Below are 26212 nucleotides of genomic sequence, written 5' to 3'. Positions count from 1 at the left end.
CTGCACCAAGGGTAAAACGGACAAAGAGAAAAGTTTAGGGTGGGCAGTGGGGCCAATTGGCAGGTGGCAAGTTATGTTACCTTTGTCCTGTAAGCCACTTCTTTTATTGAAGAACTCGATATTTTAATGTCATCATTATCATCGTGGAGGTGTCTGTGGAGGGGATATGTTGATTGAAAATGTCTAGCCAACCAGATGATTAGTTGGGTTCCTATTGAGGGTATTTGGCAAGCCAACATGACATTGATGGGGGATTGAGGATTGGAGTGGTCGTTCTTTGGTGTTATGGCAGGGGACAAAGCTGAAGTGCAACTTTTGAATAAATGTGTTTTTAATAATAAAAAGCACGAAAAGAAAGGATGTTAGCCTAAGGGCTGCTTGGAAACCTTTTAAATAAATAAAAGTACCCCCTCCCCACAATGCACGCCAAACACACACATTGCTACACACATCAATGCCCAATGCCAGTTCAATTTCTGTGATGCTCTTTATCTCGCTGTCCACTTATTTAACATAAAAATTTAACATACTTAATGATGTACCTCTTTCCACACTATACATTTCAAGGTAAGTGAAAGATCAAACAACACATACATACATACATACATACATACATACATACATACATACATACATGAGACCATAAAAAATGGGATGAGAATGCAAACAACTGCAATTTTCACTTCTCTGGAATTCTCTGGCATCCCTAGCATAAGTTTGCAGCCTTATTTATTCATCCTGACAGCGTCAGTCTCCTTGACTGCCTCTAGCACTGCTGTCTGTTCCTCTACTCCTTTTCTGCCAACCATAGCTTTCTTTGTCCTTGTGACCTGTGCGAGACGCCTTCTTCTTCTTTCTCTTTCTTCTTTTTCCTCTTGCCTCAGTCTCTTCCACCTACACTTCCCTCAAGGTTTATGTATCTCACTCCAACCCTTGTTGAACTGGAAACTTGTCAGGAAGACTTCCTTTGTAGTGAAGCTGAATCGAAGGTGATAGTTTTTGTTGTGATGAACTGAGCCTTGAGGAATCCCACTAAACAGCACAATTTCTTTCCCCCAACGGATCTGCCACATTTATTTTTCAACACGAGGTCTTAGCAAGGAGAGTGCCAGGATTAACAAAAATATAGGCACAAGGGAGGGGGAAATGCAGGGAGACATGAAAAGGAGGAATGGAAATTAAACATCATTCATAATGTAGTCAGGTTTTATGGCCATGACACATAGTTGTATTTAGATACAAATATTGAAGCAAAATCCTGAAAATGACTAATAGCTGTTGAGCTTTGCTTTAAATTATACCTTGGCTCCTAGCTGCACTCAATCTCATGATAATATATACATATTTTATTTCTCTTTAAATGGCAGAAAATGGACTGTAAATTCCATTTCCCTGACATCAGAGAAGCATTATGCAGACAAACAATGACAGAGAAATATTCTGTAGTAATCTTTCATTGACATAAACGAGTAGAAAATGTGCAACATTAAATGCAGTCTTTAGAATGAATTTTCAAAGCATATTCTATCTCCAACTAGATTTGCCAGCTTCATTTTAGGCTTATCATTGATCTCTAACACTTATAGGACTTAGCCCAGAGAAAGTGTGGTTTCATGACCTAACCGCAGTGTACTGAATGTTTTCTGAGCTATGAGGCTGCTTGTTAAAGAGGAAAAACAAACAAACCCACCAAGCACGGTCTGTGGTCTGAGTGGTGGGGAAAGGTGATTTACTTTGGCAACAGACCATACAACCAATGGGTTGGGTCCAGACTTAGGTCATCTTAAGAACAGACCACTTAAAATAATGAATGACTGAATCTGGGTCCACAAGCTGTGGTTCATAAGCATATGTCTTCATGTGATATGCATGTATGTTGGTGTGTAATGTTTTATACAGTTGTGGTTCTGGTTGGCAGGGTGTGGGTCATTGTGGAGGGTGCTCACTCAGCTTCAGATCAGCTTTTAAATGAGAGGGAGGGTGTTTAGGATTAGCAATGATCAGGAATTCCAGAAGCATAATGTTTTGGATAGCCACCAACTTTCTAGGGCACAGCAAAGACTATTGTTTTCCTTGTTTCCAGAAATCTCACAAACAAGATCTATCTTGTCACTGACTCCTACATAGTGCCATCAATCAATGGTCTTAAACAAGTGGAAGAGAGGAAATCACAGCAATTCTCCACTCTCTTGTTTCTCATAAGTAGTCCAGACCAAGCCAAACCAAGTTCCCTTTGCATAAGGAGAAGAAAAAGATCTTAGTTAAACAGAGATGTAACTTTTGACACAAGCACTGAAAGGTGTTTGTCAGGTTAGGCAAAACATAAATTTTTAAGAAACATATTCATGGGAACTAGAGGTTTGTAGAGAAAGAGAATACTAGGCATCGAGCAGATAGCAAGTTGAAGACTAAGCACATTTTTAGAATGAACAGCATTAATTAAAACCGTTACTGCGACAGTTGTTGACACAGACTCTCCTATCTAGGTCAAAATGTATCTACTGTAAATGTACATTTAGTCTGTCATCTTTAACTCATGCAATTTATTTTCTGAGACAGGAAAGGAAAACAACTTAATTAATAGATTAACCGGGTTGACTTATTGAAATAGTTGAGCTCCACTGTGTGGCTGGGTGACTTTGCTAATCAACAGTAGCAGCATTGGAAATATAGAATGAAGGTTCATGATTAGCTATATGTTTTTATTTAGCCCTCGGGTGTGTAATATTTGTCTAGATATGTGCTTATTAGTGTGTTTTGAGACAGTTTTTATAGCAGCAAGACTAGGGGAACCCCATGTGCAACTAAAGCAGTTACCTTTCTCTCTGCAGTAAAGGGAGCACTTTGGGGGTGGGGGTGGGGGGTGGAAGGAAGGAGCACATGAAGCCAAGGCTTGCTTCAAGTGAGGGATCTAGATTCCCCAGACCTAGTGCTGTAGTCACTAAGAGGGTCACGAAGAGTCGGACACGACTAAACGACTAAACAACAACAACAAGAGTGCTGTAGTGCTTGAACCAACCCCGAGAGTAGCAATAGGAAGGCTTTTTAGATAGGATGTCAGGAAATCCTCCCCCCCCCCCATATTTCATTTGCCATGCTCTGAGAAGTGAATATGCTCTAGCACTAATGGTTTGGTACAGGGAGAGGAAGCCAATTTGTTTATGAGCCTGAATAGAGCATTGAAAGGAAGTTTGGAGGGAAAGAAAGCTTAAAGCATAAGATAGGACTGGTTAGGGACCAAGACTTTGATGAACTTTAAGGAAATTTGATGGATTCATAACTGCTGAACAGGAAGATGGCTACTAGCCACAACTGCTATGTTCTACCTCTACTTTGGGAGGTAATATGCCTCTGAGTACCAGTTGCTAGAATTCACGTGTGGAGGGAGTACTGTTGTGGTCAGGTTCTGCTTGCTAGCTTCTAATGGGCATCTGGTTGGCATCTGTGAGAACAGAGTGTTGTGCAGGATAGCCATCCACATATAACTAGCATCCCTAACCCTAATTAATACATGAAGGGGTTAAGAACATAGAACAAGACGACATTTGTAAAAAAAAGGCAGAAGCCTTTTGCTGGGTATCTCAGGTCAAGAACTGCCAAAAGAAAAATGGAAAATATTTATGTATGCTACAACAGCGGCAAAAGTTTTATTAGCTCAAGCTTGGAAGACTGGAGAAGTACCAACGAAAGAACAGTGGCAAGAAAAATTGATGAATTGTGCATAATTAGCGAAGTTAACAGACAAACTACATGAAAGGGACAATAGTAACTTTAAAAAAAGAATAGGAACCTTTCACAATTTACCTACAGAAACAACAAAAAGAGATGGACTCATTGGCAGGTTTTGAATAAACATTCACAATTTTATTCAAGTAAATATGAAGAAAGAGAATGCAATAACACTTAAAGTTATTTAACATGCAGAAGATAACAAATAATGTAATAAACCAGAAGAGAAAGATGAGGGAAGTCAATGGGAGGGTGGGGATTGTAAAATGTAAAGTTGGATAATTGTATTTGCAATTTGCTATAACAGTGGAAAGGACTTCCTTAGGAGGTTGTGGGCTCTCTTTCATTGTAAGTTTTTAAGCAGAGGTTGCATTACCATCTGCTTAAAGTTAAGATTCCTGCATTGCAGGGAGTTGGACTAGATGATTTTTGAGGTCGCTTCCAACTCTACAGTTCTATGATTCTATGAACTGAACTGCATCACAGAAGCTTTCCCGAACTCTAGAAGTGCAGACAAATGAGTGGAGAGATTTGTACCCATTTGTCTGCCAGCAGCTGCCTTATTTCCAGGCTTTTACAAATGAGTGCAAATCTCTACTGCTGACAGTCATTCCTTAGGAATGTAAGACATAGGGACATAGGAAGCTGCCTACATTGAGTGAGACACGGTTCATTCACATAAGTGTTGTCTTTGTGCAGACTGAAGGTGGCTTCCCTGTGTTTGAAGCACAGGTTATCTCTCCAAACCCTACTTGGAGATGCCAGGGGTTGAACCTGGGACATCTCTGTATGGAAAGTATGTGCTCTGCCACTGAGCTATGGCACAAAGCAGACCAAGAGTTTGAAGTGTCATTTGGAAAAAAACACCCTTTTGCATAATGTAAGCTGTTGTAGTGCAGAGGGCTTATTTAAAAACTGCTGCTTACAGAAAAGAATTTCACAGTATCTTTTAATTACTGTGAATGATCAGTGCCTTTGTTTTACTTCTCAGCTGAAAGATGGCACTTCCCAACAGCAGGCAGGCTTCTGAAATCATGCTGAGATGATGCTGACTCAAAGGAAACATCGCCATATTACAAACACAGAAACATTACCAACACAGAAACATTTTTTCCAAGAGATACTCTGTTCCTCATGAGATTTATAACTCTATTCCCAAGTGCTGTGATTAAACAGTTATATCCTTCCCCTCACACGCTCTTCTGGTCGCTTTGCAGTGTTGTGCCCATTTTTCTTCACAAAACAACTTTTATCTCGCATCTCTGTTCTCAGCTGACGTGATAGTAAAGCAGACAGATTTACAGGCAAAATATGCAGACTTTGAATTGCTGTGTAAACGTTGCTTTCGATTGCATTTTAACCCACCTTGGGATCAGATGGTGAAGAGCGGACTGAAGCATTTTAAATAAATGCCAAGAATGAGACAAGTTGCTTGTTCCAGTATGTGCACGCAAGTCAGACACCCCTTTCTCTAATAACATTACTCGGAATAAAAGCCACATCTCCTCAAGACTTACACAGGAAAGAAATGAAATATACATGGTTCCCCGAGAATGCAAAATAGAGATGAGTTTCCCTGTATACATTTTTTAAAACAAAAACACATGTTCAGTGGAACCATTAGCAGAAATAAAAATGGAAGCTTTTGGTGCAAAGTGGTTAGCACTTTCTGACATAATAATAGTTTGAAAGATAGTAGGCAATGCGAATGGGAAATGTTTTGAAAGGCTCGTGCTTCCACCAATTATACTGAAGCATACGGGAAATGTTTTGAAAGGCTCCTGCTTCCACCAATTATACTGAAGCATACAGTACAAGTGTTGAAGCAGACCATACAATGATGTTCCATGGGGAGCCTTCTGCAGTGCTATCTCTTTTAACAATGGCACCATGTGTGGCAGTCTTTCATCAGAGTGCTGCCTTTTCCTTCTTGGAGTACAACTTCAAGAATTGCTTCTATAGAAGAGCCTTCCTGAACCACCCCAGCCTCTGCTTCTGTGCCCTAGTCTTGCCTCCTGACATTCCCTTATTTATTTCCCAGTACTTTTTTTTAAGCGCCTGATTCTATCTCATCCCCATTTCCCCCCTTGTCATATCTGTCTAAAGTAGACCATAAAGTCGACTTATTCTGTATTCTGTAGCAGTGCCTAGCTTTCTGTATACACTAAAAGAATAGCATCGTTAGGAAATGTTATGCTTGGGGTGATTTTCCTGCAACCTGCCTTGAGAGCACATTGGGAACCGAAATGTGAAACAAACTTTTTAACATTACATTTAACAGCAGTAGGGTCTCTGGCAGGCATCAGAGGCATCTTGTAGTCTGTTAAGAGAGGGCCAGGTTTTTCGCATTGTTCCTTAAATATTTATATGGATGAAGGGATTTTGGCAGCTGCATGTATGTTTCGGAACTCCATCCTCCTGCAGCACCGTGGAATGAAAAGGAAAAAAAGACCTTTTAAAATCCCAATTTTCTCAAGCTGTTAAAGGCACAGAAGCCCTTTATGTTGAAAGGTTGGACCATTTATTATTTCCTGGTCCTGGTTCATCCTTGTGTGCAGACATCATTTTGGTTCTTTTTGTATGCATGTAGGTGGAGGGATGACATCTGCAAAAGCAGTCTCAGCCAACTAGGGCATCAAACCTGACATGTTTGTTGAATGATAGAGATGAGGAACTTGCGACCTGCCAATGTGGTTGGGCATCAGCTTGGAACAGCTGCAGCCAGGCATGGTCAATGGTCAAGGGTGTGATGGGAGTTATAGTCTATCAACCTTTGGACACAGGGACCATGTGTATAGATGTGGATCATGTAACCCGTGTTAAGGATAACGGTTTAATTTCCTGAAATGGGAATGTTTACTTATGTTAAATTACTGTTTATTTTTAATGTGGAGTTTTTCCTTTGGCGGTAGCACTCATGTGATTGGCTGAGTTTGAGTCACATGAGATGGGCATTCCATTCTGTTGTGACTGTTATTCCAGTAACTGTCGTTTTTAACTGAAGTGGAACAGACAGAGGATGATCCCTAAAGGTTATTAGGAAGAAACCTGTGCACAAAAGCTCTCTGTAAGAAACAGAGAGAATACTGCTGAGGTGAAAGTAAAAAACCCAAACCCTTCCATAAGAAACTGTAAGACCTGAGTGAGCTCTACAGTTCAAGTGAGAATATACCCATGTTTGAATAAGCATGAGATTGTAAATATATTCTTCTCAGTTGGATATAAAGAGTCTGGACATTGTATAGTCTTTACAAAGAAGCTATCAACCACCTAGAGGAGCTATTTAGCTTCCTAGTTGTAAGCTACTCGGTTACTTTGTGTATCATCAAAATTTATACACACAACAACAACAACAACAGCAACAACCTGTATGCATCACCTGTGGGTGTTTGTATGCATGGGACCGTGTATGCAAAAGCAATGTTTACATAGGGATCACTCTCACTCACTCTTCTTAGTTCAGATTGGCTGGGGCAACTCAGTCAGATGGGCAGGGTACAAATATTATTATTATTATTATTATTATTATTATTATTATTATTATTATTATTATCTACTATGGGTGCTAGCTATTGGAGTTAGAGAAAGAGAGAAACATAAAGTGGGAAGAGATCTGCCTTTTGCTGCTGATTGTCCAAGATATAACAGGTGTCTAGAGAGGAGAAGCTCAAGGATATAATGAGGCAATCTTAGTTTAAAAGTGATAATCTCTGTAAAGGCTACCGTATTGACCACTTTCTGCATTTCTTCCTTTCTTTTTCCTTGCAGAGTCACAGTGTACACTCTGTGGTGAACCTGAAGGTGAGTTGCATATCAGCATCCTTAATAATTTCCAAAGTCAATTGTGGTGATGCTTGACTTGCATGATTTGTTTATCCTGCTAGTATTTTTTCTCTACTGTGGCAGTAGATGGAACATGTCATTAGGTGTGATGCTGGGGGTGGGGGAGCTAGGGTGGAGTGGAGGAGAGACATCCTGCTGTGTTGGATGCCAGAAAATGAATTGAATTAGTGCTGAGTAAAGCACAATACTGTACATCCTTTGGGCAGCAGGAGACCGATATTCTCTTGTAATAAAAATGGAAATACCTTTTACCCAGGTATTGTGCAATGGTCAGTATAATATAATAAGAAAAAGAAACAAAGGGAGAGTGTGAGTATTCATTTTAGGGCATATAGAAACATAGCACAGTTAGATTTTAACTCGAGCAATTGACATTCCGCTGTTGAATTAATAGCACTTTAATTAATTAATTAATTAATTATATACACTGTCTCACCCATTTTATCATCACAATGATTCTGTCAATGCAAAGATTTCTCCTTGTGCCATGGAACCTTCTCCTCCCTATGTGTGCCCCCTAATTATGTTCTGGGCTTTTCCCATTTGTCCAGAGCAGATTTGAGGGCAGAGCATGCCCAAGGCCACTAATCCTTGAGCTAGCAGAAATGTTTTGTTGAATACTGCCCTTATTTTCATACTATAACCCAACCTTTCATACACTGCCCTGCAATAAGTCTTTGACTAGGTTTTGCACAAGAGCTCACCCTACTGGTGCCATTTCTTTTTTATTTTTTTGGGTGGCAGGGGGAGAGTTTGTTTCTTGCACGTCATCTTTAGGATGTTTAATTCAACTGGATTTTACAATGATCTTCTGTCATGCTCCCCTGTTCTATTATTATTTTATTACTACAGTATCATTTCTGTATTTGGTAAATAACTTTCAAGTTCGTATTACTGAAAAGTAGGATATAAATACCAACAGAAGATAAATAACCCAGCCAACATTGTGCAAGTGCTTTTAATTTCCAGTTAGCTCAGTAGAAGAGAGTTCAGTTAACTTAGATGGATTATGTTGTCTGTTTTTAATGTCTGTTTGCAATAATGTGGACAGAAAATTGAACTGGGAGTATTATTCAGAGAAGCCAATAAGTTATTCAAATAATGGGAGTTCAGGATGTGGTTAATTCATCTCAGTGAAATCAGCGGACTTACAAATTATTAACTTTACCTGGATTGTGCCCTTAATCGTTGTAAATTTGAAATATCATTTTCATCGCATGTATGATTTACATTTTGATTGTATCAACCATGAGCTCCACTTGATCTCAAGACACTGCACACAACCTTTGGGGGGATAAATAGTAGCTGCTGGTGGATTTTTAATTTAGCTGAAATGAGACAACGTCATTCTGTGGAATGTCTTAACATCTTTAAAATAAAAGAGCAAGATGTCTGTGATAATTAAAGGCTATAGGTAGTATCAAACAGTAACCAGAGTAGACCCATTGAAATCAATAGTTAAGTAACATAAGGCCATTGATTTCTGTGGGTCCAGTTTGAGTATAATTTAGTTACTACTCTATAAAGTTATTCAGCACTGTTAGCAGTTGCATTATTTTTAAATTAAACCAGTGACCTTTGCTTGTAGATTTGGCATTCGGAAGACATGTAATAAAGCATAGCTTTCTTAATATTTTGGTGGGCAACAGGACAGACCAGAAGTCTAAAAAAATTATACTACATTGGGGCTCCTCTTTTAGTCTTCCTAGTTGTAATAATTGAGCGGGGAGAAACACTATATTATTTCAGTTAACACCTCCTTTCTTGCCACCTGTGCCTAGTGTAACCTTTTCCCCCTTCTTCTTTTTCGAAGAACTGGGTGATCTGGTTTTTTTTATTTCAGATTAGGAATCTGGGCATTGGTTCAAGAATGATATTTTAAACATGCAATAGATAGCTCTCGGTGGGGTTTAATTTCCACTTGAGTGACTCTGCAGTGTGCTGGTTCCGTGGTGTTACCTCCAAGTCTAAAAGAAACCAAGCAAAGACTTGTAAGTGGCCCCTGAGAACCTTTATAAACACTATTGAAGCATGGATTAATGCTTCATAATTCTTGGTGCCTTGTGATCTCTCAGCAATTTGTTCAGTAATTTGCTTGACTGCTCCAATGCGGTGCAATATTATAAGACTCGATACTTCTTTTTTACCCAAAAAATGCAGCTTAATTTATTATTATTAGTTTATCCAGTTTTCTGAAAGGACTTCAGTGTGCCATTATGAGAACGAATTGTATTTTGGCTTGGGGCGGGGCCTGATAGGCTTCCTAAAGGACTGGTGGTGGTGGTGGTGGGCAGAGAGGGCTCCGTTTTTGTTTTTTAAAATTGCTTTTATTTTTTTAATCTATGTCATTTTAAATTGTGATTGATATTAATGCTGTTTTCTTAGTTTTAGATTTTATGATTTATGTGGAAATTGTTTTCCATTTGGTTGTGTACTTTCTGATGTGTATTATTTATTGCTTATGACTTTTGTTATGTTGGTAGGCTTAATTATGTAAATCTTGTCATGTTGTGAGTCGCCTTGAGCATTGTTTTAACCATGGAAAGGCGGCATACAAATAAAATGATGATGATGATTTTTGGGTGGAACATGACCTCATTGTTGGTGCGTATTTGATTTTAAATAAATTTGTTGTGATTTTGAGAGACAGTCCAGAAATAAAGACTTTGCCCTCCAGTGAGGGTCAAGGTTTTTTTATTAACATTAGGCTGTTCAAAATGTATTGACTTTTGTAAGGCTATTTCACACTCCCACTTGTCCTGCCACTTTCCTTCGGGAAAACCCACTCTTTACTGCTGAATTGGTAGCGAACCTCGATCAGGTTGATTGCTTGCTCCAGATTGATGCTTGCTCTGATTTAGCACTAAAGAGTGGGTTTTCCAGGGGAAACTGGCAGGGCAAAGGCAAAACCACTTGGACATGTGCCTAGAAAGCATGGGATAAGCAGAAAACTGTGTACCCCTTCATGTATTAAAAGTGTAGAAGAGCCCTAAGCCACCTTGAGCCACTATTATTATTATATTAATAATATAATCACTGCCAGTTGCAAACAAATTCTACTGTTATCAAATTTTGGCTTATTTTCTTGGTTTCTTCACTGGCATTAAGCTAGAGCTTTAGAGTTCAGATGTAATAGGGAACTCTTGCTGGATAAGCCAGGTTCTTTGCTCCAAAGCCAGTGCGTGATAGAAAGAAGAGAAGGGCAAGGGAGGAACACTCGACCAGGGATGTGGAACCTACTGACTGCTGGTCAGCTATGAACTGCCGCATCATTTCATCTAGACCTTGGCACTCTCCCCAAGCCATTCTGTTCGCACCTAGACCACATCCCCATGGGAGAGAAGCCAGGAGAGGGCTGTACTGGGTGTGGGAGTGGGGACTGCACTTTAGCAGCTTATTCCATCCCTTTGGCTTCCTTGTCCGTCTCTTCTTTGGCTACAGCACAGAAAGAAACTAAAAGGCAGGCAGGCAGCTGCAATAGCTTGGAAGCATGAGTGCAGAAGCCATAGAGAGATGCTCTAGCCCCCATGCTCTGTGGCAAGGAATGCCAATCAGCCAGCGTGCCTGTGTCTTCTTCTCTTAGCTTTGTGTAAAAAGAGTGAGAGTGAGGGGAGAGGAAGGATGTTATTGTTTCTGTGCATGGCTATTTGTGTTTATGGATCTGTGAATATGCCCTGCTCGTGCCATGCCCACTTTGGGTTCTGGCATGACACACTTTGCTGGAATGTAGATACCTGACAGATCCCAGCCTAGGTAAAGCAAGCTTGGTTGGATTTTCCCCTCTCCCTCTCCCTTGCTAAATCATAAGGAGGAGCACTGAACCATAGTTTATAAAGCCATGAATGAGCCAAGCCAATGAGTGCTAGCTTTTATTGACTGCTTTGTAAGTTATCTGAATATTTATCTTTCACTCTCTCTGTCATATTTGTTGACAATAATAATGTTCAAATTTAAACTTAATAGATTGATTCATTAATTACCCATTTAAAAGACAGATGAGTGAAACGGAGACCTAGCATCAGTGTAGACTCCATGATTAGGAGAGTGGCCTTGCTGTGAAAGTGAAAGCCCATTTTCCCCTTCAAGTCTCACCTATCAGAAGCCCAGTTTTGATTGTAGGTATCCAGAATTGTAGGATAGGATTAACGCTCTTTTATTGTCTGAGCTGGTCCAAGTTCTTTTGATCTGCAAAGTCCAATATCTTATGAGGAGAAGCTAAGGAGTTCATTGCTGCATTAGATTGAGTGATGGCCGAGCTATCCCAGGCTTGTCACAAATTGGGCTTGGGCATAAGCTGTAATAATTCCCAAAATATTGTGAAATAGCTTTGCTTATTTCTGAACCTATTTGCCTCAATAACTGCCCATAAATCGTCTCACCTTCCACTTACCTGACTTACCTGTTTAGTGGCACCAGTAAATCATGAAAAATGAGAGAACAGAAGAGTTGGGTATATTTCATCTTCCATTCTCCTTTACAAGCAGTTAGCTGGTCTCTGCCCACTTTCTTCTTGTGGAAAAGTGTCTGCACTTTCGCAGTGGCAGCAAACACAGAGAGGGAGAGAAGGAAAGAATGCACCTACCATGTGCCTCTCCAGTGCCTGGCATGTTCCTATGCACTATTCCATGTCACAGGTTGCAAGTAGACCCTGGGAAATATAATCTCCTCAAGGGCTACTCTACTGCAGTGTCATGCTCCAGAGAGAGAATATGGGAGAGAACTTTTCTCACCCCATTTGTTCCAGAAGAATTATTCTGCAGCTTGGGTTAAATTCCAAGTTGGAGAAGAAACTGGGGTTGTAAGGCTTGAGTTGTATTTGAGGAGACAGTGTGGGAGAAATGTTCAGTGAACTCAGTCCAATCATTTCTGCAGGGAAAAATCTAAGAACCTCCAAGAGAAGATGAAAGGTAAGCATAATTTGTAATTGAGAAAAAGAAAATACACTGCAAAAGAAAACCCTTTAAAAGCCATTATTTTGTTCCATCCATCGCCATGCCTCTGTGCTCTTCATTGAGCATGCACCACATCAGATTACTCCTATGCAACAGTTCACCTGGACTGCAAAATCTCTGAGGTGCGCATGGGTGTTTTCCTGCCTGAAAATCAAAACAAAAACCCAGCCCATAAATTCCTTATTACAACTGAATTGAAATTATTTGGCTGGTCTATGCAGATGATATGTCTGTCTTACTATTAGAGCACAGATGTTGGCCTTAAACTCATACAAGTCTGTTTGATTGGACAAAGTTTTCAGCACTAAAAGATAATATTTGTTTCACAGGAAGTGGATGCATGAAATTAGTTACGTATTCCTTTTCATGGTTTACTAAACTTATAGACAAGGCACAACAGGATTTTCTTACTCTGTCCAGACTGACCTTTTATTTATGCTGTGTACCACATCTTTCTTTTTTAATTAAAAAAATACTCTTGCAATTTATTTTATTTTATATTTTGCCTTCAGAATTTTGATTCATTTATTAGCAAGCTGGGCCCAACAGCAGACATGTCCCTCATTTTATTGCTTTACTGCTGGCATAAAAGATGCCCTGGAGAGATTACAGCAGTCAGAGATTATTCATTCCCAGCAGCCCTTCCTTTGATCATGCTTCAAGGAAAAAACTCAAATCTACAGTGACCAAGTCTATAGTTTTGAGGTGAAATATTAATTAAGTGCTGAATTCAAGCCTATGAGCTCCCTCAATTAATCCGTCAAGGAGACCCAGAGCACTATTCTCCCCCCTCCCCCCTTCAAAATCTTTGACTCATCATAGTTTCATGAAGACACTGAGTAAAATGGTTGTGGCTGTTGCGTTATGAATTACTTGCCCCCCCCCAAAAAAAAATCTTAGAGGGCTTTGGTTGCTAGTATGCTGTGCCATTTTGGTTTTTTTCTGTCTACGCAAAGCAGCTGTAAACCAGGCATAGCTGCTTCTGTAAACCAGGTTAATGGCCGCTTTGCATCAGTGCAGAAGCGCAGAGCAGCTGGAGGGTAATAGCCAGTAAAAGACCAAAATGCTCTTCTTGTTATACTTATGCAGACAATATTTGACATTTGGAGAATAGAAATAGGTCTTCCAGTTCAATCCCTCTCCTTCTGTTTGTTTTGTTTTTATGGAGTTATTTTCCCAGCCACAGTTGCTTTCCACTGACAAATGTGGAAAGGAACATGACAATCAACAGATGCCTCTTGTGCATTTAGCTCAGCCTGGTATATCATTAGATCTCTAGCCAGGACGTCTTCTGTAAAATGATAGTAATGCTCTAATCCTAGGGAAGATGCTGTTTCTTAGGAAGCCTTATTTATTTGTTTGAAACTTTCCAGCCTATGCCTTCCCAATCACATGGCCCCAGGGTGAGTTGCAATACAATAAAACAAGAACAATTAGTTTAGCACAGCTTATTTATTTATTTTATTTTAAAAAACCCGGATAAAAGTACTACATATTCTTTAAAACACCCAGGCAGCCAAACCCTGGTCTCCTCCCTCCCAGAAGTTACAAAACCTCTCATTTTTCTAGCAATAGATCATTTACATGGACTATATAAACATACTTTTGCAACCTTTAAAAATGCTTTAGGAGGTTGACCAAGCAGTTCTTTGTAGATTGCTGTACACAGAGTCCTTCACTGATTGCTTTGGCTGTGGCATCAGCCATGGAAAACTGTGCCAGAATTGAAGATGAACACGTGGGTTCATCTGGTAAAGGTTGTGAAGATAAGCCCGCACTGGTCAGTGGAATTTGCTACCAAGGAGTGTGGTGGAGTCTCCTTCTTTGGGGGTCTTTAAGCAGAGGCTTGACAGGCATATGTCAAGAATGCTTTGATGGTGTTTCCTGCTTGGCAGGGGGTTGGATTGGATGGCCCTTGTGATCTCTTCCAACTCTATGATTCTATGGTCATGGATTTTTGCTAATAAAGCAACATTGGTTTTCAGCTCACGTGCAATGGTAGCTACCGGTATGTACATTCCTTCATTGGAACAATTTCCCCAAAACACTTTCCCAAAGGAAGATCTTGCTGGAACAAAACTCTCGGATTACCTTTGTGTCCTGAAAAAAGTAATCAAGTGTTTTGATTACAAGTGCATCAAGATAAAATATTGCATCAAGTCTTATAGAGGCTACTATCATATGAAAGTGGGACATTCTGACTGTTGGACCAGCAGCAATGTGGTAATTGGGAAAGTGTTGGTTTTGGAGTGCTTCTTTGACATGCCCAAAGTTGTTCTCCTTCTCCATGACAAACTTTGCAAAATAATAAATGGAAGACAGAGTGAAAGATGTTTCAGCCTGAAAACCAGTGTCAAAACGTACAGTGTGACATCTCAGTAAATACAATTAGCTTGTCTTCACTCGTCAATTATGGAAGAAAACCATTAGGAGATACCATTTAAGGAACCACACGCTGAGAAATCGTAAGATGTTTTCAGAATGTGTTTATTTACACCTGCCAAACATTGTGGATCTTAACAGTTGCCTTTGGTCATATTTCCAAACCATGATGGATACAAGTAAAAGGAACCCGTTATTTGCTAGAAAACTTTCAGAGGACAACAAACCCAGCCAACAACAGAAATGTACAAGAATTCCTAGTTTTATTGAATTAACCAGCACTCTAAAGACAATACAGACTTATTCAGGTGAATTCAGGTTCATTCTGCTATGAAGTAAATTGTCTTTTCCCAGCCAAATAAGAATTCTTAAGGTAAATCCTTATTCCATTTATCCATATAACCATGCTTTTCTGTACTGTGCTCTTTTAAGAATGTTAAAAGACCCTGCTGGATGTTGCCAGTGACCCATCCAGTCCGCCATCCTGTTCTCATAGTGGCCAGCCAGATGATGCCTTGACTTGAATGCAACAAGACTCTCCCTATATGCATTTTCAAGCAATCAGTATGGAAAGACTGTCTCCAATAGTGGAGAACGAACATAACCATCACTGTCAGTAGCCTTTCTAACATATTGTAGGCCTTCTCAGCATCCTTTTTTAAAAACCAACAACACAGTGCCTATGTTTTATTTATACAGTCAATAATATTAAGCATTCTTCTGTTATTTATTGTTAAGGTTGTCGCTTTAATACAGTCTGTTAGTGTCAGGAGTATGGGCAGGAGTCAGGCTCTGGGGCCTGTAGTGCTTTGCAGGACTGGGGCATGCCTCAGCTTGTGCTGGAGAAGCAAGGAGTGGCCACTCAGGTGAGGCCTCAGCTTGTGCTGGAGAAGCAAGGAGTGGCCACTCAGGTACTCAGGTATCACTTGATACATCACTGCACCTGGTGGCAGGAGCTGGGAGGGATAAACGCTCAGCATTTCCCTTCAGCTCTTTGCCACAGCAATGCTATCCCTGCCTGGTTGCCTCTGGCCTCTTGCTCCTTGGACCCTTGCCTTGCCGACGCCTTGTTCCTTGGACCCTCGCCTTGCTCACGCCTTGCTCCTCGACCCTTGGACCGTTGCCTTGCCGACGCCTTGCTCCTTGACTCCCAGACCTTCGCCTCTGCCTTGCTCCTTGACCCTGCGACTGCCTGCTGCTGGACCCTCAGCCACGCACCTGCTCCTGCTTCTACACCACCATCTTGCCTCTGGTCCTGACGTCCTCAGCCAGGGCTTCAACCGCCCGCCGACCGGACCGTGACAGTTAGATCACCATTATCTGGGGATAATCTTATTTTGGTTGATTTGCCAATATTTTAGTTAAAACCCTATACGCAAAATTAAAAAAGTTATAGATCTATATGCATTTATGTCTTCCTTATCTTTTCACTTTTTATGTATTGAAACTATTTTCTCTCAGTGTCCATTACTGTGGCGTAATCCATCTTCGATGTATTTCATTCAGTCCATTTGCTGAAGGTTGTTCAAAAAATTCTTGAAAAGCCTTCAAATGATCTGCAATAAATCCATTGTGACCTAGTTTTTCCATGTTTTGAATTGCGTTATGGCTAAATGTATCTTATTACAGTTTATTTCTTCTAATCATTATCTATTTTCTTCAGTCAAACATTGCAAATACATTTGCGGCAAATAATTTTTATATAATTTATTTTAGGAAACTGATTGATCTCATGCAATTTTTAAAAAATCATAAACCTTCTAACTATGTCTTTGTCATCTATAGTTTTGTGACCTTCTTTATATTTTATATTCTGACATTCCTTTTCAAACCAAGCCTGTCTTTTAAACTTTTTATTTTTTTATCACACTAGTTGTGGTCATCAGTGGGTGCATTCGGTTGATTATGTTCTCATAAAGTTTTTTTTGAGAAAGGGGTTGTCAGGATATTATTTCTCTTTCCACTCCCAAACCCCATCAAATTAATGGGGGCATCTGACTAATACAGCTGGAATTGGACTTTAAATGTCCGTTCCCTTTTTGGAGTTGGGGTCAGCTATGTTTCTAATTCTATCACATCTGCACTGGGCTACCTTCTTGATCTGAGGCCCTTTTATTTAACACACCAGTTAAACAAACAAGAGGGAAGATTGGAAGGACCAGTGTAATAGATGTTGTGCTGAGAAACTGACACCGGCAACAGCAGAGCCGCTACGGAATAATCCAACCACCGTGTATTTTTCAAAGAGATGTCACTGCTATCCACTTTTAATTATGGATTGGAAGATTAGGGGGAGAAATTAGGTGGTGACACTCTACACCCACATTGTAGAGCTATCTCATGCATCAGCGTAGTTAAATAGGCAGTACTGGTTTCCTTAAGGATGTTCCAGTTCAGTCGCTGACATAAATTCGCTTAAGTCTGAAAATGGAAGACAACAGGCTGCTTACATTTTGCCAGTAGCTGCCTTCATATGTACCTTATGGCTCTGGGCTAGTTCCTAAGCCTGACTACCAGTGCAGGTAGAGCTTGCTAGTGAGGTGCCTGCCTTTCTAGTGGCTGCCATCTTTGGCAGCTGTTCATAAATTCTGGGTTGCCTCTATTCCTGTGGAGACCTACGTATTTGTATCTAGCTATTTATACTTCTATCTAGCTACTGTTTATTGTTGTGTAAAAAATCTGAATAAATTTGATACTAAAAACAAACCAGGAAATAGGAGCTCTGTGTCTCCCATCCCTTCCCCTCTTCTTGTGTCTCCTTTTTCAGTAACATCTAATAAAGCAGGCATAGGCAAACTCGGCACTCCAGATGTTTTGAGACAGTTTGGGCTGTCTCTGTGTAATGTCACAGGGTTTATAGAACATATAGAATATATACCGTAGTTAGAATGAGACCCCGGGGATCATCTAGTCGAGAGTTTCCCAAACATGGGTCTCCAGCTGTTTTTGGACTACAGTTCCCATCATCCCTGACCACTGCTCCTGTTGGCAAAGGATGATGGGAGTTGTAGTCCAAAAAAACAGCTAGAGACCCACGTTTGGGTCCAACCTGCTGCAGTGCAGGACAATGCAGCTGAATTACTAGATATTGAAGAGAAATGTGGATAAAGAGATTTGGGGCTGCTCTTTTTGGTAGCAGCCACATATCCTCCACGGCTTTAATATCAGCCAAAGTTGCTTACTTTATAATGCCGACAGGCATCGGCATGTGTTACTGGGACAATGACAATCTGCAGTGGGAAACAACTTACTTAAAAAGGATGTCTGGATTACAGAATCAAATTAAAATGTTCCCTCTGAATTGATGATCAAAACTTGCCCATCATTACTGTAACTTTTCTTTGGGTGCACAGCTTTTTGGACTTCTTTGTGAACTGATGCATCTTGCGACTGATTAGCACTTTGTTTTTAAATGAGGAAATAAAGGATAATAAGTGGTGATTCAGAGCTGCTGTATATAGAGAGCATAACTGACTTGGCAAACTGTTCTGTTTTGCCATGATAGGTTAACCTCGAGTCTTTTCTTTATAGTTGCCTATGAATAATGGCATTGATAGTATAAGCTGAAATGTACGTTTTGGTCTAAATCCCAGATTTATAGTGTTTCATACATGCATGCCATAGCATTTGGGCAACGGACGTTTTAAAAGCCTAATGACTTAACGTTAGTGTTTGAAATATTTATAGAAAATATTGTTGTTCTGGATGCCAAATTTCTGGGCAAATACTCCAGCATCCTCTTTAAATAGATAAAGCCAGTTAAAGTCCAGAAGCCACTGTGGTGTAAACAGTCATATTGTGTGTGTATTGTTACATAGACACCCCTGTGCCCAAGCAGTGAGATTTTCAGGAGTGGCGGCACATAGTTCAAGTTTGTCTAGGGATTTTAACTTCTCACTTTCAGTAGAGAGCTACTGGAAATTAATGGTTTAATCACTCTTTCATCCCAAGTGTGGTACGTTAATGTTGCTCTACTGAGCTATTTAAGATAAGGGTATTATAAATTGTGTGTTTGTGTGTGTGTGTTTTATAGTTTTAGCCACTTTGAGAATTTGGTGTGAAAATAAAAGCAAGTTTAAAAGAAATACCTGAAATGAAGAATGCAAATAAAAAATTAGAGTCGTAACATTTCAGAGTTCCTCCTTTTCTTTAGAGAGCATGTTCAAAACACAGTAACCTTCGTCTACCTTCCAGCTAATCTACCTTGCATCCATGGCATTGTAGTCATGACGACGCCACAAGTCTCCTGTTCCTTCAAGTATGACAGTTGACAGTGTTGCCCTTGAGCTCTTAATGGCTTGGGCACTGCGGTGATGAATGAAACGTGCAGCACATGGCTCTCGGAGGAATCTAGCCGTTGTTTGATCAACTGTGTCATCCTTATTACAAAGTGGGTGCTGCCCTCCAGGGCTTGTTTGCCCTCGGAGCTCAGCTTCATTGCGGGGCAGGAGTGAGAAAGAGGAATCAGGCCTATTTGCATGTGGCGTTTTGAGCTGCAGCACTGATACAGACATCCATGATGCATCCAACGCTGAAATCATTTTAGCTCGTTGCTCTTAGTTTGAAAGTTAAGTTTAAACTCTCTCCTGTTGAACTCAATGGAACAAGAAAATGTTTCATTGTGAATTACTTTTGAGTGTCATGGGAGCCATGCATGGTGTAGTGGTTAAGAGCAGTGGACTCATAATCTGGGGAACCGGGTTCGCTTCCCCACTCCTCCACATGCAGCTGCTGGGTGACCTTGGGCTAGTCACACTTCTCTGAAGTCTTTCAGCCTCACTCACCTCACAGAGTGTTTGTTGTGGGGGAGGAAGGGAAAGGAGAATTTTAGCCGCTTTGAGACTCCTTAAGGGAGTGAAAGGCGGGATATCAAGTCCAAACTACTACTCTTCTTCTTCTTCTTCTTCCTCTTCTTCTTCTTCTTCTTCTTCTTCTTCCTCTGAAAAGGCTACCCCTTGGCTTCCAGGAATGAGGGAGCCAAATGCTGGCTCATGGTGGCTGGCAATTCAGGGATTCCCTCCTAAGAATTTTTGAATTGCCCAATCAAGGGCAGCTTGGTGGCAGGGTTTGGGCAGAAGATCAGAGTGGAGAAGTCTTCACTGTGGTCTGCCACCTGGTTATATAGGCTAACTGCACCCGAGTTTGGCAAAGAGCAACCTGCCCTCCCTCCCTTTCTGCTGTGGTTGATTGTGCATGCCAATCTCATTTGGTTCCTTTGAGCATCGTGTTACCTGACCTTGACATGGCTTAATATGCTTCCCATATTTGGAGCTGGGAAGGAATTTATAAGTTTATAGTTAAAAGTTTGCCTGTGGAAGGCAAGATGCTGAAGAAACCTAGGGCACAAGCTCAGCCAACTCCACTCCTTTCTTCCAGTGCCACTTCTTCACGTCTCACTGAGCAACAGCAGCCTGTGTATGAGGCTGGTTTTCATTGTCCAACTCCTATTGCTGTTGAGTGACAGGTGTCAGGTCATACTATTTTCCCCCTCTACCACCCTTCAGGTCATTCAAAGACTGGTGAGCCAGTGTGGTGTAGTGGTTAAGAGCAGTAGACTTGTAATCTGGGGGACCGGGTTCACATCTCCGCTCCTCCACATGCAGCTGCTGGGTGACCTTGGGCTAGTCACACTTCTCTGGAGTCTCTCAGCCCCACACACCTCACAGGGTGTCTGTTGTGGGGGAGGAGGGGAAAGGAGATTGTTAGCAGCTTTGAGACTCCTTCGGGTAGTGATAAAGTAGGGTATCAAATCCAAACTCTTCTTCTTCTGTATTGCCACTTGATCTGGTGAGCAGCAAATGCCCACATATGAAGGTATCTACTCCTGGTGGGGTCTTCATGTATGCATCACCAAAAAAAGAGGACAGTGCATCAACATCATACTACAAAGAAAGCAGGTGCAGATTTGCATGCCATTTGCATGTGCCAGTATCTCCCAGCAGATCCCGATGTAGAAATTTCTATAGTTTAAATAGAAATACTGCATCTCTCCTCATACTGGGGAAGACAATAACCAGCTGCCTTGTGTTCCTCTCCAGGTGCTACCTGCTTATAGCAACTTCAACACCCTTTCTCTCCCTTATGTGGCTATTATTTGTTTTTGAACAGCTTGGATCCTCTGGCAATTCTTCAGATTGAGGATTGCCCACTGTAATCCACATGGCCACCCTATGCATGTAGCAGCAGAGATGTCTCATGCCTCAGTGGGTGGGGTGGAAGATAGCCTTTGGTTGTCATGTTGTGACTTTGTGCATGGCAAGGGTCTCCACAGCCAGTCCTACACACACATGCACACACACACACACACACACACACACAGAGGAGGGAGAGCAATTGCCTACTTTATGCTCTGTCATGTCTCCATTGCAAAATTTTCAGAATCTCGTTCTGGATAACAACCTGAGGTCTGTCTAACTCTTCATGAGTTGCTGTGTGTGGTTCAAAGAAACTTTGGGGGGGGGACAAAAGAAATATATTTGGAAAGAAGACATATTTGTTGTGAAAAAAGGGGAGTGATCAAAATGTAGTTTTATAGGAAGTAATCAGTATTGCGGCTAGGAAAACATTGCTTTTTTTCCCCTTTTCCTTTTTTACATTGGGCAAGCCTGTGAGTTAATCAGAAGATCATTATCATAAAACACTTTTAACAGTACACTGCTGACTGACAGAGTCACAAGGAGAATGAAAGAGAAAACGAAAGAAATCTTTCAACAAGACCTCTGGAGACATTCTGAAGTACCTGACTGTCAGCATTCCTGGATCAAAAGGAGTAGCTGCGCTACCGAAATGAAAGGACAACATTGGCAAATTTATATCTATTATTTGGCAGATTATTTTGCAACACAATTTAGCAACATTTAAGTCTTGCACTGAATGAATGGAGTTGCCTTTAAACCTGTCTGTATTGTGATACTTTTTGCAAGTGTTACAGCACCTGTTGGGATCACATGGAGTGGTTGTGTTCTTGTTTCTATTTTCTATTTTCTCTCAAAAAGAAAGTGCAGCTTTGTGTTCTTAAAAAGTCACTTCACTTTTTCACTATTCATTTATGTATTTATTGTATTTAGTTTGTCCAATCCATCTTTCTTCCATGGAGCCCAAAGTGGTGTACATGCTTCTCTCCCTCTCCATATTATCCTGACAACAACCCTGGAAGGTATGTTATTGTTATAAGCTGAGAGTTGGTGGCCCAAGGCACCCAACAAGCTTCAAGGCTGAATGGGGATTCGAATTCTGGTCTCCTAGGCCCTAGTACATTCACCTAACCACTACATCACACGGGCACTCTTCTTATTGCTCGTCAACTTGTAATCATATCTCTCCACTGGCTCCTTTCCTGTTTCTTTCTCTGTAAAATCAAGTACCTAATTATCACCTTCTATACTCTTATGCAGTGGCACATGCCAACACTATGGCTGTCTTCTCCCACGTTGTTTTCAGAATTTGTTATTGTGAAGTAATTAAGCTGCCCACATAGGGAATTGGGCATATTCTTCTCTGCACATTTCTGACTAGTTTCTACCATATTTTCACTGCTTCTCTGCCATTTAACCTCATGCATCTTCAGATTAAATGTTACCTTGTTCTTTGCATCGCTCAGACTCTGCTTGTTATTCATTATGTAATACTTAATGTGGGGGGAAGTTTGGAATGCGGTACGAAGCCAGCCTCTCTACACAACTGGCTCGTTGTATTGTTCCCTCCCACCACTATGATAGCTCTTAGCTCTGTCTGTCGTAATGGTGAAATGAAACAATTGATTAATAGTTGGAAATATTTGCTTTTAAAAACACTCCTAAAAACACAATGTCTTAAGGAACTTTCAACACCTACACAGTTTACTAACGGTGCTTTATTTCTTGTTCTCATTTGATGAAAATATGGATGTTTGCACCTCCAACTTGTAATAGGGATGTTAGGGAAGTTTTTAATGACTGATGTTTTAATGTATTTTTAATCTTCTCTTGGAAGCCGCCCAGAGTGGCTGGGGAAACCCAGTCAGATGGGTGGGGTATAAATATATTATTATTATTATTATTATTATTATTATTATTATTATTAAGCAAAGAAATTTTGCTAATGGATTGAAACGATCTAATAAGAGAAAGAGTGAGCCAATGCTGATTAAGTTTTGTAGCCCTGTCTCTTGGGTAACTACTGTCCCCAGACAGGTAATTTTCTAGAATGAAGAAACTACCACAGTCACTGGCTGGCTGAGAAAACCATCCATCTGTAGAAACCAGAGAATTAATGGCCATCTCTAGACTCTCAAGCCTTCCCACTGTCACCCCAAAGCAGCAACGCCAAGGGCAGCAAAAAGTTTGATGTGACACCATCACATTGTAGGTCTCTCACAGTGTGATGATACCACATCACACGTTTATACTATATGTTACGGGGTGTGTGTGTGTGTGTGTGTGTATGTATGTACCAGAAGATGCAGAGCTCATGATTTCCATGGCAGCCACCTTTGTTGTGTAATGCCCAGTCCCAGCATGAACTGCCAATTGCTGATTTAAGAAACGTTTGATTGCTCATAGCGCTGCCTGTTATTCTCACCCTAACTCTCTATAGTTCTTTGACATTCCTGGAATGGCATTCCCCATTCCAAATCTCTTTATCATTTTACTTAGTCCTCTTGCCTGATGTAACTCCACTCTTGGCAACCCTCTGGAACACAATGGGATAAGGGATGGTGCATGGAGCAATGCCAGTAGGTAGAAAATCCAGTTTGCCAACTTACACGAGTGAAATGACTTCGTCAAGACAAAAGCGACACTGGATACATACAGTCTCCTCTTTGCCTGATAGTGCAGCTTGCATTTTGTTTGTTAAAAATGTATTGCGACTGTGCACTTTGCACATTGTGCCAGAATACAGGGAGTTGCAAAGAACATGTGTGGTTTCTGAGGTCTGAAGTTGTTATTTTTTTTAAAAAAAATACAAGTAAACTGTCATGAGTTTCTGCTGGGAACTGTGGAGATACACTGTTCCAGCAGGGGTCTGAGTGACTGTTATCATCAGTGTTTGCATTGAATCAAACCTGGGGCAGTTCTGTGAGTGAAGTGTCTGTGTGAAGGCATCAGAAGCCGGTAAATTCTAACTGGCCAGCTCCATCTTGATGCTTCATAGTTATGGGCCAGGGTTGGGGACCCATTTTGACTCCACGAGCCAGATCTTTGTCAAGGTAGGCCTTGTGGACCACAATTGACAGTTGGGTGGTCCTCAATCATGTGACCTTACTGAGGCATCATGTGATTGATGGGTGGGTACTGTCCACCTCTTGAAATCCCTTGTGGATTGAAGAAGAGAAAGAATTCTATACATTGAACCACTCATTCCTCCAGCAGCTCCTTATCATTTAGTTCTTTTCAATCTGCGTGCTCCCCTTCTTCAGCCCTTCTGGGATATGTTTTTAAAGCAGCTGAAGCAAAGCTACCACTAGCACCACTTTCATGTATAGTGTTCAGTGCTTTTCTAAAAAAAAAAGAAAAATCCAGATTTTTCTTTCCTGTTAAACAGCCTTTTGAAAGTGCCTATGTCACAAAGCTGTCATTTTCTGATGCTGGGTCTCGCTTCCTTATCCCTTGTGGTGGGTATGAAAAAACTTTGTTTTACTCCCCCCCCCCCATATTCTCTCTTTATGCTGCAAGGCAACAACCCCATCCATCCGTGTTTTCTTTTCTTTTTTTAGTTTTTCGTGGTTATTTTTGGTACTCGCGTAATAAATTTTGCCCAAGCAGTTCTAGACAAGGAATTGGCTGGCATACGTGTTCTATTTTCGAAGCAGGCAAATTCATATTGCTTTGCTGTCTCCTCTGATTCACTCCTCCACTCGCCACCGTGGAAATCCATGGGCTCAAATTATGCTGCAGAGTAGCAATGTCCCTGGCATCTACAGTTAAATAACGAAACAGCTCAGGTAGCAGATGATCGGGGAGATTCTCTGCCTGAGACCCCAGGGAGCTGCTTACCAGACCAGGTGGACAAGTAGTCTGGCCTGGTACATGGCAAACAGAAGAAAGAATAAAAGTGAAGATTTGCTACATCTTCTGAATGGAAAAAAAGAAGATCTCATGCAATGATTTATTGATAGTCGCTTGAATCTTTTCCAGAGAGGGAACTTGTGTTTAGTGTCTTGCAGCAGACAGAAAAGTCTTTAGAAGACTGAGCAAATTTATTATGGCATAATATTTAGTGGGTTACGATCCACTCTGTCAGATGTATGACGTGTTATTGTGAGTTACAGGTCTATATACACATTCCTGGGGTGGGGAGGGGATTGTAAACAGCGACTTCAGACAGAAATTAAATGTATAAAAGTACAGCCAGTGATAATAATTAACGGTGGCAATTTGTGAGCTCCTATGGTTTCTAAGGGATTTATACTTTGAGCCTGGAAGCCTAAATACCCACCATCCATTACAAAGGGGTTGAAGACCTCATGGGCCTGACTATATTTCATATACCGGTAGATGTCAGTTTTCTGTGGATGCCTTTCTCTGGAAGTCTACCTGTAACATTAACTAATATGTTTAAGACATATGTACCTACGGTTATTGTATCTATTAGTATTATTTATATAATAATAATAAGGGACCCAGGTGGCGCTGTGGTTAAACCACTGAGCCTAGGGTTTGCTGATCAGAAGGTCGGCGGTTCGAATCCCTGTGACGGGGTGAGCTCCTGTTGCTTGGTCCCAGCTCCTGCCAACCTAGCAGTTCGAAAGCACGTCAAAATGCAAGTAGATAAATAGGAACCGCTGCAGTGGGAAGGTAAACGGCGTTTCCATGTGCTGCTCTGGTTTGCCAGAAGTGGCTTTGTCATGCTGGCCACATGACCTGGAAGCTATACGCCGGCTCCCTCGGCCAATAATGCGAGATGAGCGCGCAACCCCAGAGTCAGTCACGACTGGACCTAATGGTCAGGGGTCCCTTTACCTTTACCTTTACCTTATATGTTATTTCCTTTCTTCATTTTCTTTCAATGTCTTTAATTCTTTTTCTTACCCTTTAATTTTCTTTGTTGATTTTTCAAATAGTATTTTTGTGGTAATTCACAATGCAGTTGTTGATCACACCTTTGTCTTAACAAAATAAAAAAAGACTCTTTCCAGTAGCACCTTAGAGACCAACTACGTGCATGCACACTTCACGAAAGCTCATACCAATGACAAACTTAGTTGGTTTCTGGAATTTTTTTAATTTTGTTTCGACTACGGCAGACCAACACGGCTACCTACCTGTAACTAAATCTTTGTCTTAGTTCATCCCACAAGTGATATGAATTTTGGGAACCCCTCCCTC

The 26212-nt window shown here is 40.9% G+C and overlaps 1 protein-coding gene across 1 annotated transcript in view; it reads left to right on the top strand.

Annotated features, from left to right (window-relative positions):
* The window catches only part of DLGAP2 (DLG associated protein 2), a 365596-nt gene that overhangs the window by 152997 nt on the left and 186387 nt on the right, over window positions 1–26212 (top strand). Inside the window, exon 3 of the mRNA XM_060272460.1 lies at window positions 7498–7530. Coding sequence (XP_060128443.1) covers window positions 7498–7530 — 33 coding nt within the window. The remainder of the gene's footprint in view (window positions 1–7497; window positions 7531–26212) is intronic.

The sequence above is a fragment of the Zootoca vivipara genome, chromosome 3 (assembly GCF_963506605.1).
Source record: "Zootoca vivipara chromosome 3, rZooViv1.1, whole genome shotgun sequence".
NCBI lineage: Eukaryota > Metazoa > Chordata > Lepidosauria > Squamata > Lacertidae > Zootoca > Zootoca vivipara.
This window is presented reverse-complemented; position numbering and strand designations above follow the sequence as displayed.